Below are 13,336 nucleotides of genomic sequence, written 5' to 3'. Positions count from 1 at the left end.
GTTAAGAATTTAAAGTGGAAAACACTGAACATGACTAACCTGGAGGTACCTCAAAATTTGCTGAGAGAATTTTCTTCCTGGTGCCTGCTCCGGTTCCAAGGAGTGCAGGACTTGCTGTGTGTCCTCTCCTAAGGAAACCTGATTTTTCTGGATGTTTTCCCTCTTAGTTGTCTTCTTCCTGCTCCATCATGTCTCTTGCAAGGAGTGTCTTGGGGGTTGCAAATATAAATTGAATATACATAATGCTCTGTCGCTAGTAAGTGTTTAATTAATGAGTCTGCGAATTCCAAGAGTTAGGAAGTGTTACGTGCTATTCGAGCGTCAGAATTAATCACCCATGGATTGATTTATGTCCCTAATGGATTACAAAAAGGTTGAGTTATTGCTGTGTGGTAGCCCAGCGCAGATTCCTCTGATGGGCTGGAGTATAAATGAATCAGAGTTTCCCTGTGTGTATCTGCTGGTGTCACTCACCTGGTTTTATTGGAGTTCTTGCTCAACTTGGCAAGAAATTTTAGAGGGAATGCAAGGTAATATGAGAGATTGCTCAGAGACTGAAACAGATAAAAAATGCATAAAACATGTTGCACAAAAGTGAACTTTTGGTGTAGGCTCTGGTGCTGTGCAGCTCTTTGAGTGGTGTTTGAGGAGGGGTGAATTTAATGGGAGAAAGAAATTGCAGCAGTCGAAGGTAGGTGGGGAGAGAAGATGTCTCGGGAGCCACAGGAAACCCAGAATGTATTGGCAGCTTCTTTTCAGACTTGGGGCAAGAAAGAGGGAACTGTGGAGCCAAAGGGCACAAGTTGAAAGGTAAAGAAAGAAAAAGAGCAGAAACAGAGCAGTGGCAGAGAGGTAAGAGAAAGCAAAAGCCTGCACATAGAAAAGTATTGGGATTCCTGTAGATCCAGCTGCTCATTCCATCATGGCTTCAGTTGGGCCAGCCCTTGGTTTAGGGGTATAAATGGACGAAAAACAATGGCACAAACCAGCTTCATCATTTCAGAGTGTTCTTACCATCAGGATTCTAAAACAACGTGGGAAATATTTCTGAGTGGATTCCGGTTTTGGGAGCGTGCTGATGGTTCTGGCCCAGAGGGAGGGGGTTTGCAGGGAGAGCTGGCATTAAGACTTCGACTCTGCAGTGCAGCACAACAGAAATTGGTGGTTTTGGGAAGGGAGTTTCATCTTGCAGTCATTCAGTGGCTGTGGAAGCAAAAGCAAACGGTGCTTTTTGTTTTTTCATAGCATGATGTTGCTACCAGAGCCTCAGTGCTGCTTCACCGTTGTTGCTGAATTTCTCAGTCATGTGTCAGGAGAAATCAGGAATGCAAAAGTCAACAAGTAGGATCAAGTTCACTGAGTAAATAAGAAGTATGTGCTTATCAGCAGAGATCTTCCACAAGTTTGTGCAGCTCAAAGCATGGGCAGGATGTCTCACCAAGTGACAGCTGTAATAAAAGGGAAGTTAAAAAATTCACATCATTTTCTATTCGCCTGTTGCTGATAAATTTGTCAGTCTCTCACAACATACTCTTTGTTGTCACTTCATCACTCTAAAAGCTATAAAGTTTTATAATGGACATCACTGTAGGCTTGGATGATAAGAAGGGGGAAGGAAAACAACTTTGTTTCTGAGCTGGAGCCCATGGAAGTGTTAGGCAGAGTCTGTGTGTTTATTAGCTGAGGTTTGAGGTGGCTTCATGGAAAGTCCTGGGTTTCTGAGGGTTGAGGAAACCTGGTTTTCCATAAGGTGTCCTTGGAAAAGAATTGATGGAGGGGGCTTTGAGATGCTCTTGGAAGATTTAATCTGTCAAAGTGAAGATGGTTTGTGAGCATGGATTCGTTTGTCTTTAAAGGTTTGAGCTTGGAACGATTATCTGTCTTCACCACAAACAGAAAACACATCCTTGAAACACTGGCAAAGAGCAGGGGCTGTGTCAAAGTGCTTTTGGATGGAGCTGGGGGGGTTGAATTTGATTAAACCAGTTGGGCTGCAGGCTTTTGACAAATGCTGAGTTTATTTGGTGCTTAATTTGTTCAGGTACCTCCAGCACAGGCTCAGTTAAAAGATCTGGGAGATGTAGAGGTGGTGCCTGGTGCCTGCTGGTGGTGCGAGGTGGAGCTTCAGATCTGAGTCACATATCACAGTGAAAAGGGAAGTGTGAAGTAATTTTTCATTGCACATTAAAACAATCTCTCAGAAAATGACAAAGCCGTCTTCCCATTTCTCCCCTGACACCTCTGATAATACAATGAGATCACCACTTTATCTTTTTTCCTGTTATCCTTTTGGATAATAGTTGCAGTTGTAGAGTTAAAGCAAGCTGGGAGAAAAATTCAAGGGGGAAAAAAAAAGATCCTGTGGGGGCTGGCATCTTTTAGCATAACAAAACTCCAGCAAACAAGGCCAGTATTTCCAAGCTGAGTTACCTACAGTTCTGTTTGCCTTTTTTTAATGTAGAAATTATCATCTTAATTAGAAATTCTTCCTGAGATTCAGAGTAACTTTTGAATATTTGAAAAAGATTTGAGGTAATCTTTGGAAGTTGGTCCTTAGTTTTTTCTGCAAACTGGGCTGTTCATCAGGGGGTTTTTAATGTGGGATAAGAAAATTAAATCTTACTTGGATCAAAGTGGCCTAAGTTTAGTGAAGAGCTAACAAGGGAGGGCACTGTACCCGTCTGGAAGCAGTTGTAGAAATAGGAAATAAAAGAATATTTTTGTGTATTGCAAAGGTACAGAAATAATTCAGGCTACAAGTGGAGCCAGGGGTTGCAGTACCATTGTTGGAGATCTTTCTAATGAGGCTGGAGGATGCAATTTTAGCAGTTGCTTTATTTAGGAGGGCCAGAAAAGGAGGGGGAGGAGAGAAGAGATGACTTGGAACCCCTTCCTGCTGTGGGCACTGAGGGATCCCTACACTCAGCTTGGGAATTGCTGTCCCAGTCATTCCTGAGCTTCCTGTTGCTCTGGAACAATACAAAACGTGGGATAATCTCCTCCCCAAAAATCCCTGCTGGGCATTGCATGCCCTCAGAACTCAGGGGGGTGATTCTGATATCTCCTGATATTCCCTGTGCAGCTTTGCCTCTTCTAAGTTTTGGGCATCAGCTTTGTTTGATGGTACAAATGGATTTACATGGAGGAATCATGGAATCCTTACATGGAGAAATCATGGAATCCTGGACTGGTTTGGGTTGGGAGGGACCTTCAATCCCACCCAGTGCCACCCCTGCCATGGCAGGGACATCTCCCACTGTCCCAGGGTGCTCCAGCCTGGCCTTGGGCGCTTCCAGGGATCCAGGGACAGCCACAGCTTCTCTGGGAATTCTCTTCCAGGGCCTCTACACCCTCCCAGCCAGGAATTCTTACCCCATATCCCACCCAACCCTGCCCTCTGGCAGTGGGAAGCCATTCCCTGTGTCCTTGTCCCTCCAAAGCATCACAGTGTTTCTCTGGAGTCATCATTTTGAGTTTTGGGAGGATATTTTAATTGAAGCTAAGGAGACATCCTCAACACGCCTCACTTTCTTTTTTTTTTTTACGTTTTAGGATGTGAAATGTAGAGCTGACACGCCAGTGGTGGCAGATCAGCGGGAGGCAGAGGAGCGGCTCCCAGAAAACGTACGTGTGTTCAGGAAAACGTTTGTGTGTCTGTGTTAAACAGTAAGGGAGGCTCCTGAGGGCTTGATTTGGTTGAAGATTGAGTGATTCATGGGGGGAATGGAAGACATTTGAATAATTTTATTGATGGAAAAGTAAGAAATTACTGGCTCCTCTTTAAATTGCTTGCTTTCCTTCTATTGATTTGGAGGATTTAGAGAGGCACAGTAATCGACAGCTGATGGTAATGACCTCTCCATGTCATCCCTTCCTGTGACTGGGAGCTGCTCTCTCTTGTTTCTGCTTTGCTTTTAGGTTCCCAGCCAGATCAAACAGCCCAAATCTTCCACGAAAGCCCCAGTGAGCTCCCAGGAGATACCCCTGGAGCCAGCACCTCTTTACCTTTCTCCAGAAGCTGAACTCACCAGCCGTGGTCGGTACCAGTGATTTTGCCACAATATCATATAAAATACATATAAAAATACGTATTTTTAGTACCCTCACTCCCAAGATGGATGTTTTCATTTCGTTTTCCAGATAGCTTTTGCTGCAGTTTTGTTTCTTTGAACACCCAATGGCCTACTCTAAGTTGTGTTATAAGGTGTTTGTATTTTTCTCTCCCGTCACAATTTTTGAGAGCTTGAAGGTGTCTTCACTTGTTTTTCTTGACTTTTACATGCAAAGATGATCCTGTTTTCGATAGAAATAGAAGGAAAGACAGTTTGGGACCTGCTGTTCATTCCATGTTGCTGGAATATGGCCTTACCTGTCCTGAAAGGAATACCCCTTTCCAGCACGATCTGAATTGTAGAGGTCAAAACTGAATTAGATGTCCTCACAAACTTCTGCTGAGAGCATTTATTCCCAGAACTCAAGTCACTCTGGTTTAGAGACTTAAGAAGTGACTCAGAGTGGCCCTCCAGCTCAATTTTATTAAGGTGAAGAGCAAAAAAAAAAGAAAAGCTTAATTAGCTGTAGTCCACTAATTCCTTTGGTGGTTCTCATTTTCTTACTGTGCTGTGTGACTTATTTCTTTCCCCTTTTGACCTTCTCAGGTGTCCTCCCAGCTCCACTGCCCGTGGATCCAGCAACTTGTCCCATAGTTGCAGGGCAGGAGATGACCATAGAGATCTCCAAGGGTCGCTCAGGCCTCGGGCTCAGCATTGTCGGGGGCAAAGACACTCCGCTGGTGAGTTTTCTGTTAAAATAATGTTTCCTGCAGACAGAGACAAAGCAAACACGGAAAATAATGATGCCCGTAATGTGTCTATTGCTCTAAGAAATTGTTGGAGACAGGGAGGACAAGCCAGCTCTAACCTGCAGTAAAAAATTGGTGATTTTGCCTTGTGTCAGATCAGACGATGCTCCTGTTTAAATCGTTTGTGTTTCAGTAGTTTTTCTGCAGTGGTCAGAGGTTGCAAATGTGTTTCCTTTTATTTAACCATTGAGTTGGAGGCAGCTAAGTTACCAGAATGGCTGGACTAGGAATTCATGTTTCTAGAGGTAGAGCTGTTCTCAGCAAGGATAACACCTCTGCCTTGAGAGCGGAAATGCTCAGTAGCTGTTTAAACAAACTGTGATTTATCTGCCTGCCAGCAAAAGCCCTTGCAGAACAGAGGTAAACCAAAGGTAACCTTTTATTGTTTTCTGTGTCTTTTGGCCTAATCTCCTTTTTAAAAAAATTATCTTCAGATGAATTAAAATGTCAGTTCAAGCGTGAGCTCAGCAAATTAGCGATGCTAAACCCCTCTCTGCCTCTTGCTGTCTCCTCTCCACTTCACATTTGAGAGATGCTTTCCTGCAGTGTGAGAGGAGCCAGATTGGGTTTTTTAAATGTCAGATTCAGTTCTTTCAGTGGACAAGTCTGTTGCAGAGGTGTCTTTGCTGGGTTCTCCTGGATTCCCTGACACAGAGACTCCTCGGGCAGTGGAACTGCTCTGGTACATGCAGTTTTTCGCCCAAAATATCACAGTGGTGCATCATTAAGTATCAAAGTGCAGTGAGTGTCAGCAGGTACAGACAGTTGCAATGTAGTAGTCTTCTTCCAGAGGGAAAAAAAAATAAAAAGAAGGAAAAAAATTGAAAGGAAAGAAGAAAGGAAGTCAAAAGGAAAAAGAAAGTTTTGTTTCGCAGAGTGTGGGCTGGATCTCTTACGGCATTAAAGCTGAAATTGGAAAAAGTGCAGGTTTTGGTCCCATTTCTCCCAGTCTCCAGTTCTGTAGAGCTGGGATGAATTGCTCTGTTTCCCATGGAGATGGAGCTGGGTTAGTTTTCACTCTTTCCAGCCATGCACAGTTTTGTCCCCAGTCCCCCTTTTTTTTTTTTTGTCAAGCTCCTCAGTGTTGAGTAAATTCAACTAAGTTGCTCGGTGTTAGTCATCCTCCCTGCTTTTTCATTTAACTGGAATTTGGAAATAAATACATGGCAGTCTGTCAGATGCAATATGGTGTGTGTCTTTCATGAGATTTTAATATAAATAAATGAAAATTGTAAATAACCGCTTTACAGAGCAGATGAGAAAAATGCAAAGGGTTTTTATTCTTTAAACTAAGTAAATGGTTTTGGTTAAGTATTATGCTTTCATTAGTTTATTCATTAAAGTGTCCTCCTAGGGGTTGGTTTTAAAAGTCTATGCACTGGAGTGCAGTAACCGAAACCATGAAGGGAGGGAGGTCCAACTCTGCTTTTCAGATCCTCAGCTTACAGGACTCACCCAAAACGAGTCCCTGTTTCTTTTCCATAATTCTGCATCTGCTCACTGAAAGGCCAGAAATGGTGTTTCATAGGAAACAAGGTGCTTTTGGGGAAACCACAGCCTAAGCTGATCATTTGCTGTGTGCACAGACCCTCTCTGGGATTCTCCATGACTTCCTTCTCCCAAGCAGCTCGTGCAAACCCTTCTCCTCAAGGCAGGGACTCAGGGTGGTGGCCACAGCTGGTGGGATCACAGAATCCTGGAAGAGTTTGGCTTGGGAACCTTGACGATCCTCCACTTGGAACCCCCTGCCATGGGCAGGGAGCCTCCCATTTTTCTGTCTACTTTGTGCTTCTGATCTTCTCCAAATTATTTTGATGCCTTCCTTTTTGGGGTTTTTTGGTTGTTTTTTGTTGTTGTTGTTGTTGTTGCCCTGGAGTCAGAAAACCTTCTGTAAAGAGTTGAAACGGAGTTCAGGTGACATAATGAGGAGTAAAAGCAAATACTGCTCAGGGCTGTTGGGAAGTTTCTGTCTTTTTGAGTTTCATGGCTTAGGGAGAAAAATACAGCAGAGCAGGTCCATGGAACTGAGTGATGTATCTGCCTCGCTCTCTGTCATCTGGTTTTAACTCAGTTGCACAGGTGGACATCTTTTGTATTTTTAAAAAAAGGCAAAATCAAAGGAGTTCATCATTCCTGAAGGTCTTGTGTGGCAGAAATTTTGTGTCCAAAGCGCACTGATCGCTGCAGTGCAGAGAAATTAGAATGAACTGTAATTGGCTTCAGCAGAAGTGCCTACAGAGCCCTGAAGGACATGAACCCCAGCTCCTGGGATCCCAGAAGTAATTGATCAGCATGGGGGAAGCCAGGAACACTGCTCAGAACGTGTCAAGCTCCAGAATGGCCATGGCAAGCCTGTAAGGGCCTCGCCCATGCTGTACTAAAATGCTCTTGATCTGAAAATGCTGAGCTGAGGGTACTCAGCAGCAGCTCACATGGGATGGGAAAGCTCTCCCGGAATATTTTATATCTTCCTTGTGCACAGGACGTACAGGCCCAGCTTTTGGAATAATAAATCTGGCAGCCAGGGCCAGGCTGCTTCGAAATGAAATATAGAGTGCAACTTCTAAGTCATAACCTCAGGAATCTCATCAGGAATCACCAAGTGGAGACTTGAAAAATACAGCCCGTGAGCAGGGAGGTTAATTTGTTCAGGAGGTTGGAAAGTGATGTCTCAACCCCTGTGAAATGTTTTTTGGTGAGGGGATGCCCATGCCCTTAAACTCCGAACCCTTTCCAGTGATGTTTTATAAAGCAGGGCTGGGGCTCTGTGCTTGGGGAGCAGCAGCTGGAGCGATGTGCTTGCAGGAAAGGCATGGGCTGTCCTTGGGAGTTTGTCTTCATGTTGTTGATCTTCAGACTGCTCTAGCCCTGGAGCACTTCTATTTCATTTCCCTCTAAGCGTTGATGTTTTATGAAGTTCTTTTTTTTTTTTTTCCTTCGCTCACTTTCATTTCACCTTCCCACGTACCCCTGAGAGAACACAACACATGGCCTCTGCTTTAAAGCAATTAAAGTGCAGAGTGGAGCTGGCTGAAGCACAGGGCTTTCAGTTTGTGATTTTTATTCTTTTTTTATTTTGGTTGTCGTCCAATCAAACTTGTAAAAGTAGCCTCAGAGTGGGAATTTAAAACGGGAGAAAAAAGAAAGAAGCGTTTTCAGAAACATCCCCAGAATGAGGTTCGAGGCTCTAACGCTGCTCTCCAGGACACCCATGGGATTTTCATCTTAAATCCTCAGAGAACAGGGCATCCAGGAATTGTTTTTAATTGTACTCACCCAGATGGGACGTGGGCTCTGTCCAGAGAGGTTCTGGGTGTTGAGCAGGGCTCAGATCAGCCTGGCCTGGTGGAATGTGTCCCATGGCAGGAGATGGAATGAGATTGGCCCTGAGCTCCCTCCCAACCCAAACCATCCCACGATTCTCAGAAATCCCAACCCATTATCACCCCACAGTGGGGGAAATGCTGCCACATCTTGCCCAGCTGACAACTTGCAATGATTTTTCTGTGATCCAGGACAGTTTTCAGGGATTTGATTCCTGGCAGCACGTGGAAAAGGCACTGCTCTAAGACACAAACATTTTCTTTTTGAGGTGGGGGACACTGCTTTGCTGCCAGCTGAATAATTTAGTGATGGTGGAGTTGATTACTGGTGGTTATGACTCTGCCTTTGCTGCCTGGGTGATTAAGACACTCAGACGTGCCAGAGGGCATTCAGCAGTTTCAAGGCTGGTTTGGGGATGTTCCTGAGCCAGGGTTAGGGAAGCTGGGAGGGAGGAGGGCTCAGAGACTGGGCTGGGGCTGGAAATCACAGCTAATGGCTGAGGAGGCACCTCTGATATCAAAGAATTGCAGGCTCTGTAACTTAGGGCTCTCTGGAGGTGGAGTAGGGGATGGTCATTATCTCAACCTTACACAGAAGGGAAGAAAAATATGTACTTTATCCTGTGTGGGTTTTGTTGTTAACAGCATCAAGCCTCTTATGCAGGATTTTTTCATACTGGGTTGTCTGCTTTGAATGTGGTAAATTTTCATTTTGTACTTCTGCTTTCAGCTGACTTCGATTAAAAAAATGCATTTTTAAGGCAATTAACAAACTTTAAGGTACTCCATCTGTAAAATAAAGTGATCCGCAAAGCCAGGGAACTGGGACACAAAAAACGACAGAATATTCCTGTGCTCAGCTAACAGGAGTTGGTGAGAGCTGCAGCAAAAAGCTTCCATGATCACCTGGGTTAGCCCAGAGGGTTTTCTGGGGAGCTTCCCCAGGGTGGGCTGCAGTTTGACAGAAGAATATTTAGATTCCTTCTGTCAGTCCAGGTGAGTCATCCCTTGAACAAACCCCATCTGTTAAGGAAGGGCGAGGGAATAATCAGGAAAACTGTGACTTGAAGCTGCAGCTGTTCAAGCCCCGGTGTTTGCCCCTGGAGCTGCGAGGGATAATTACCCTGTGAGGGCTCCATGCTGCCAAAACCAGGCTGTTCCTGCTCCAAAGCCAAGCCTGGAGCTCTGCTTTGTGCCCTGCTGCAGTCTGCCAGGAGCGGGCACCTACCTGAGCACCAGGGCTCTGGGACTCCTGTGTTACTGAGCAGGTTCTCCCTCGGCTGAGCTTCCATCCCCACTTCAGTTATATTCAAAATAGAATATCTTTATTATATTTTAAACACACCAAAATACCTTTATCGGGTATAGACAGCCAGCATCTGAGTGATTGCTTGGACAGACATGCAGAGCAGCTAAGACTGAGAGCGTAGTGGTGAAATGTGCTCACCTTGTAACTACAAATGAGAAGGGAGATATTGGCCTCTGGGGAGGTTCCAGCAATATTTGGGCTGTAGATGCTGCTGCTGCTGCTGTTAAATCCCCCACACAATGAGTGGAACAATGGAATGAGAAACGGGGAGGGGAGCCCTGAGTTTTTAACCCTGGCTCGGGTATCGCGGGAGGGAGAGCCTGCGGTTGGGAGAGGGGAAAAATGCGATCCCTGCTAAACCCCTGCCCTCATTCATAAAACCAGGAGGCAAATTAATGACAGGGTGGTAAATGCAGTTAGCTTGGAATTGTGAGGAATGGCTTGGACTCCTGCTTGGGCAGTGCTGAAAGGGAGTTGGTGGATTCATCATCGTTCCAGGACGACGCTGGCTTGCGGGAGCATGACAAACCCAAGCTGCTTCGTACATGAGTTGTCACAAAAGGGAATTAGGGCAGTAAGTTTTGCAAATCGTGTCTTTGATGGGTCTTTGGCAAGGGTTTAGCTGATGGTAGGGCTTGCCTCGCTTAGCAGGGCCTTGCTTGAAGGAGCTGGTGTCTTCCAGGAATGTAAATCAACCATAAAATTTAGGCTAACAATATACAAAAGCAGCAGGACCTGTCAGGAAGGGCTTCAGGAGGATCCTGGCTGCTGCTGGTTGAAACCCCTGGCTTTTGGCTTCCTGTGTCACACTCATGCATTCTTTATAACCTGTGCTATGCTCTGTACACTCTTTCTTTTTTTTTTTTTTTTTTTTTTTTGAGTAACTTAATAAAATAATGAGAGTGAGAGAGTTAAGGTTTTAATATGTCATTCTGTGTTTTATTATTCCCTCTAAAATGAGCATGTATACTTTTTGAAAAACTTTGGTTTGCTTTGGCACGTGATTCACAGGAACATAGCTCTTTCTATCATTCTGACTTAAGTCATATATTTTTACACTAAACATCTTATTACCTTAGTTTTATTATTTCGGAATCAAAGGAGAGCTTGCAAATGTCTATGACTGCAGAGCGAAGGAATGTTAATGAATAGTGCCATTGAATTTTCAGGTTTTAGCTTTTCTGATCTTAGAGAATATAACTGTAAGCAAAAATATTATGCAAGCTGAATAAAATTTAAATAAATAAGGACCAGATGTAACTATAGGGGCCTATAAAATATAATACAAATACTATCCACTTCCTTAAAATAAATCTGTATTTTAGTATGAAAAATTATATTCATATTGATATTGTGGATTAATCTTTTTTATGAAAGTTGGCAAGTGAGCACCATCTCTTGCAAGGGCTTGTTCTTAAATGGGAAACAGAACCTTTTGTTTTGACCTCGAGCGGGGCACTTTCTGGGTCTCGTGCAACGTGGAGCATTTCTGCATTACCACAGTAATAGATTTTTACATTCTGCAGCCTGTTTTACTGCAGCAGCGTTTGGCTCAGGGTTTGGGGTGCCTGCTAATGGTTTGTGAGCGCCAGCAATGGCAAAATCCTGCAGTGCCAGGAGGAGGCATTTGCATGAGAAGCCAAGCGATTTGCTTGGGCTTGACCTTCGCCCTCCCTCGCTGAGAAGTTATCTTGGAGATTCAGTTTGGATCTGCAAGTGGGAGATCAGAGATCAGGACATAACTGTTGTCATTTCCTCTGCCTACAAGGAACCAGCAGCTGAGTTTGTTTTAACTGCTGAGAGATTCCTGCGTGGAGTTAATTCTGCAGTGAAACTCACTGTGCAACCGGTTGATTTCTGCTTTTATCTGGGAACCAGCCTGTAAAAATGAAATTTTTGCAATTTTGCTACTCTGGACAAAGTGCTGTAGAAGTTGAAAAGGAAATAACTAACGGCATTGTGCGTGCCCTGGGAAAGAGATAAATCCCTGATCCTGCAGTCAGCAAAACCCCTTGCCGGGTAATTATCCTCAATAATGCTAATTTAGTGTAACATTTATAGCTACGTTGGAAATTAGCTGGAAATGTGTAATGTTAGCTTAGGAAAGCACAACTTGTCAACGAAATCAGAAGAACATCTTTTCCAGAGCGCGGTGTCAGATGTAGTTTTCTTTTTGTCTTCCTCAGGAAAAGTGCTCTGATCCATGCAGAAGGGTTCATTCCCTGCACCAAAAATGTGGTTATGGTCGGTGGCAGGGTTCATTCTCAGTTGTTCTGTGCTGATTTTTGCAGGTCTCAGTGGGGAGTGCTTCACCTTCCTTCTGTCAGTAAAGGCTGGCGCTCGTGGGCTGAAGCAGCTCAACAAAGCCAAACCCCAAGTGCAGCTCAGTTAAAGCAGCAGGATTTGCAGCAGTGCAGGACTGTGCAGGGCTCTGCAGGAAAGCTCTTCACCACAATCTGGGCATTTTTCCTTGTCAAATCCAGCCAGCACCTGGAGATTCCTCTGCTCCACTTCTTTTTGAAAATCACCCCTTTTGCACACTGATCCTCCTTTATCGCAGGATGCAACTTCATCAAAATACCCTTGGTACTTAATACTTGTGCCTCCTGTGTCCTGTTCTCCCTCAGCCTCTATTCCCAGCATTCCCAGAACCAGCCTGGGGGCTGTTTTACAGCAGCTTTTCAGCTGAAAGCTGCTTCTTGTCCTGCTGAACAGCAGCTGCACAGTAGAAAAGAAACACTGGAGGAGAGACTGGCTCAGGAGCTGTAAACTTGCAGAAAACACGTGAGCAGTCCAAGCCTGAAGCCAGCAGCTTGTGAGGCTTTCTCACCGTGGTTTATGCTCCTGCAGGCTTTTAAGGATCACTTGGTCAGTGATTTTCCTGAACTGGATGCTGACTTCACCACCTTCCTCCCGAAGGCTCGGTCAGGGCAGTGCTCCCTGGTCCTTGCCCGGGGTCTCTGCCATACCAGTTCTTGACATTTAAGATACAAAGATTAAGCTGTCAATCTGACTGGATTTAATTCTCAGAGCTAACACGTCTGTCCGTGCCCTTTGCTGAGGGGTGAGTGTGATATTCTTCCCCTCACGGGTCTCTGAATCGTTATAAACCAAGCAGAAAAATATCCACAGCCTGGGAGGGGTGGGAGGAGTTGAGATCCAGCTCCCTGGGAGTTCAGGGTTCTTCCCCTCCTCAGGTGAAGGGCAGTGCAGGGCAGATAATGCTGTGCACATGGTACCAGCTTTATTTTCCAGAGGTGGGTGCTAATTTCTCTCAGGCACCTTGCCCTCTCTGTTTATTGTTCACTCTGCACCGACTTTTTTCTTTGACCCAGAGGCTCCACGAGCTTCTCCTGCTTCTCTGCCTTCACTTCCACAGCCAAACCCTGGTTTTCTCACTCCTGTGCCTCCCCTGTGCTCCACAGCTGTGCAGTCACAGTGATATTCTCGGTCAGAGGAGTACTCTGCCGCTGAGGGGTGTAGCTGTCCCACATGAACCCTACAAAATACCTTTGTGGTGGGTTTGGTGACCATTTCTGGGTTTGGGGCACATCATATCCCAACCAGCTGTGCTTTAGCCGTGTTTGGGAGCCATTCTGGCTTGCAGGTGATTTTTGTGGCCGTGCAGTGCCGTGTGAGCACATTCAGCTTCATTTCCTTGGGCTGCAGGCCCTTCAGTGCCAACATTTTTGAGCCCAGGATGGGAATCTCAGCAGTAGCAGAGAAATTCCCTTCAGGTCTGTTTTTCCCTCAGTGTTTTCGTGGTTGGACAGTCTCAGTTTACACCTGCCAGCGTGGACTTTGTTTAGCACGGAGAAGCACTGTTTGCACGGCCCTTCTCAA

The 13,336-nt window shown here is 45.0% G+C and overlaps 1 protein-coding gene across 2 annotated transcripts in view; it reads left to right on the top strand.

Annotated features, from left to right (window-relative positions):
* Positions 1-13,336, top strand: part of PATJ (PATJ crumbs cell polarity complex component) — a 141,320-nt gene that overhangs the window by 103,694 nt on the left and 24,290 nt on the right. For both annotated transcript variants that reach the window (XM_040072877.1, XM_040072880.2), the window contains 3 exons: positions 3,553-3,624; positions 3,919-4,036; positions 4,659-4,792. In XM_040072877.1, coding sequence (XP_039928811.1) covers positions 3,553-3,624; positions 3,919-4,036; positions 4,659-4,792 — 324 coding nt within the window. The remainder of the gene's footprint in view (positions 1-3,552; positions 3,625-3,918; positions 4,037-4,658; positions 4,793-13,336) is intronic.

Source organism: Hirundo rustica, chromosome 9, assembly GCF_015227805.2.
Source record: "Hirundo rustica isolate bHirRus1 chromosome 9, bHirRus1.pri.v3, whole genome shotgun sequence".
NCBI classification, from domain to species: domain Eukaryota; kingdom Metazoa; phylum Chordata; class Aves; order Passeriformes; family Hirundinidae; genus Hirundo; species Hirundo rustica.
This window is presented reverse-complemented; position numbering and strand designations above follow the sequence as displayed.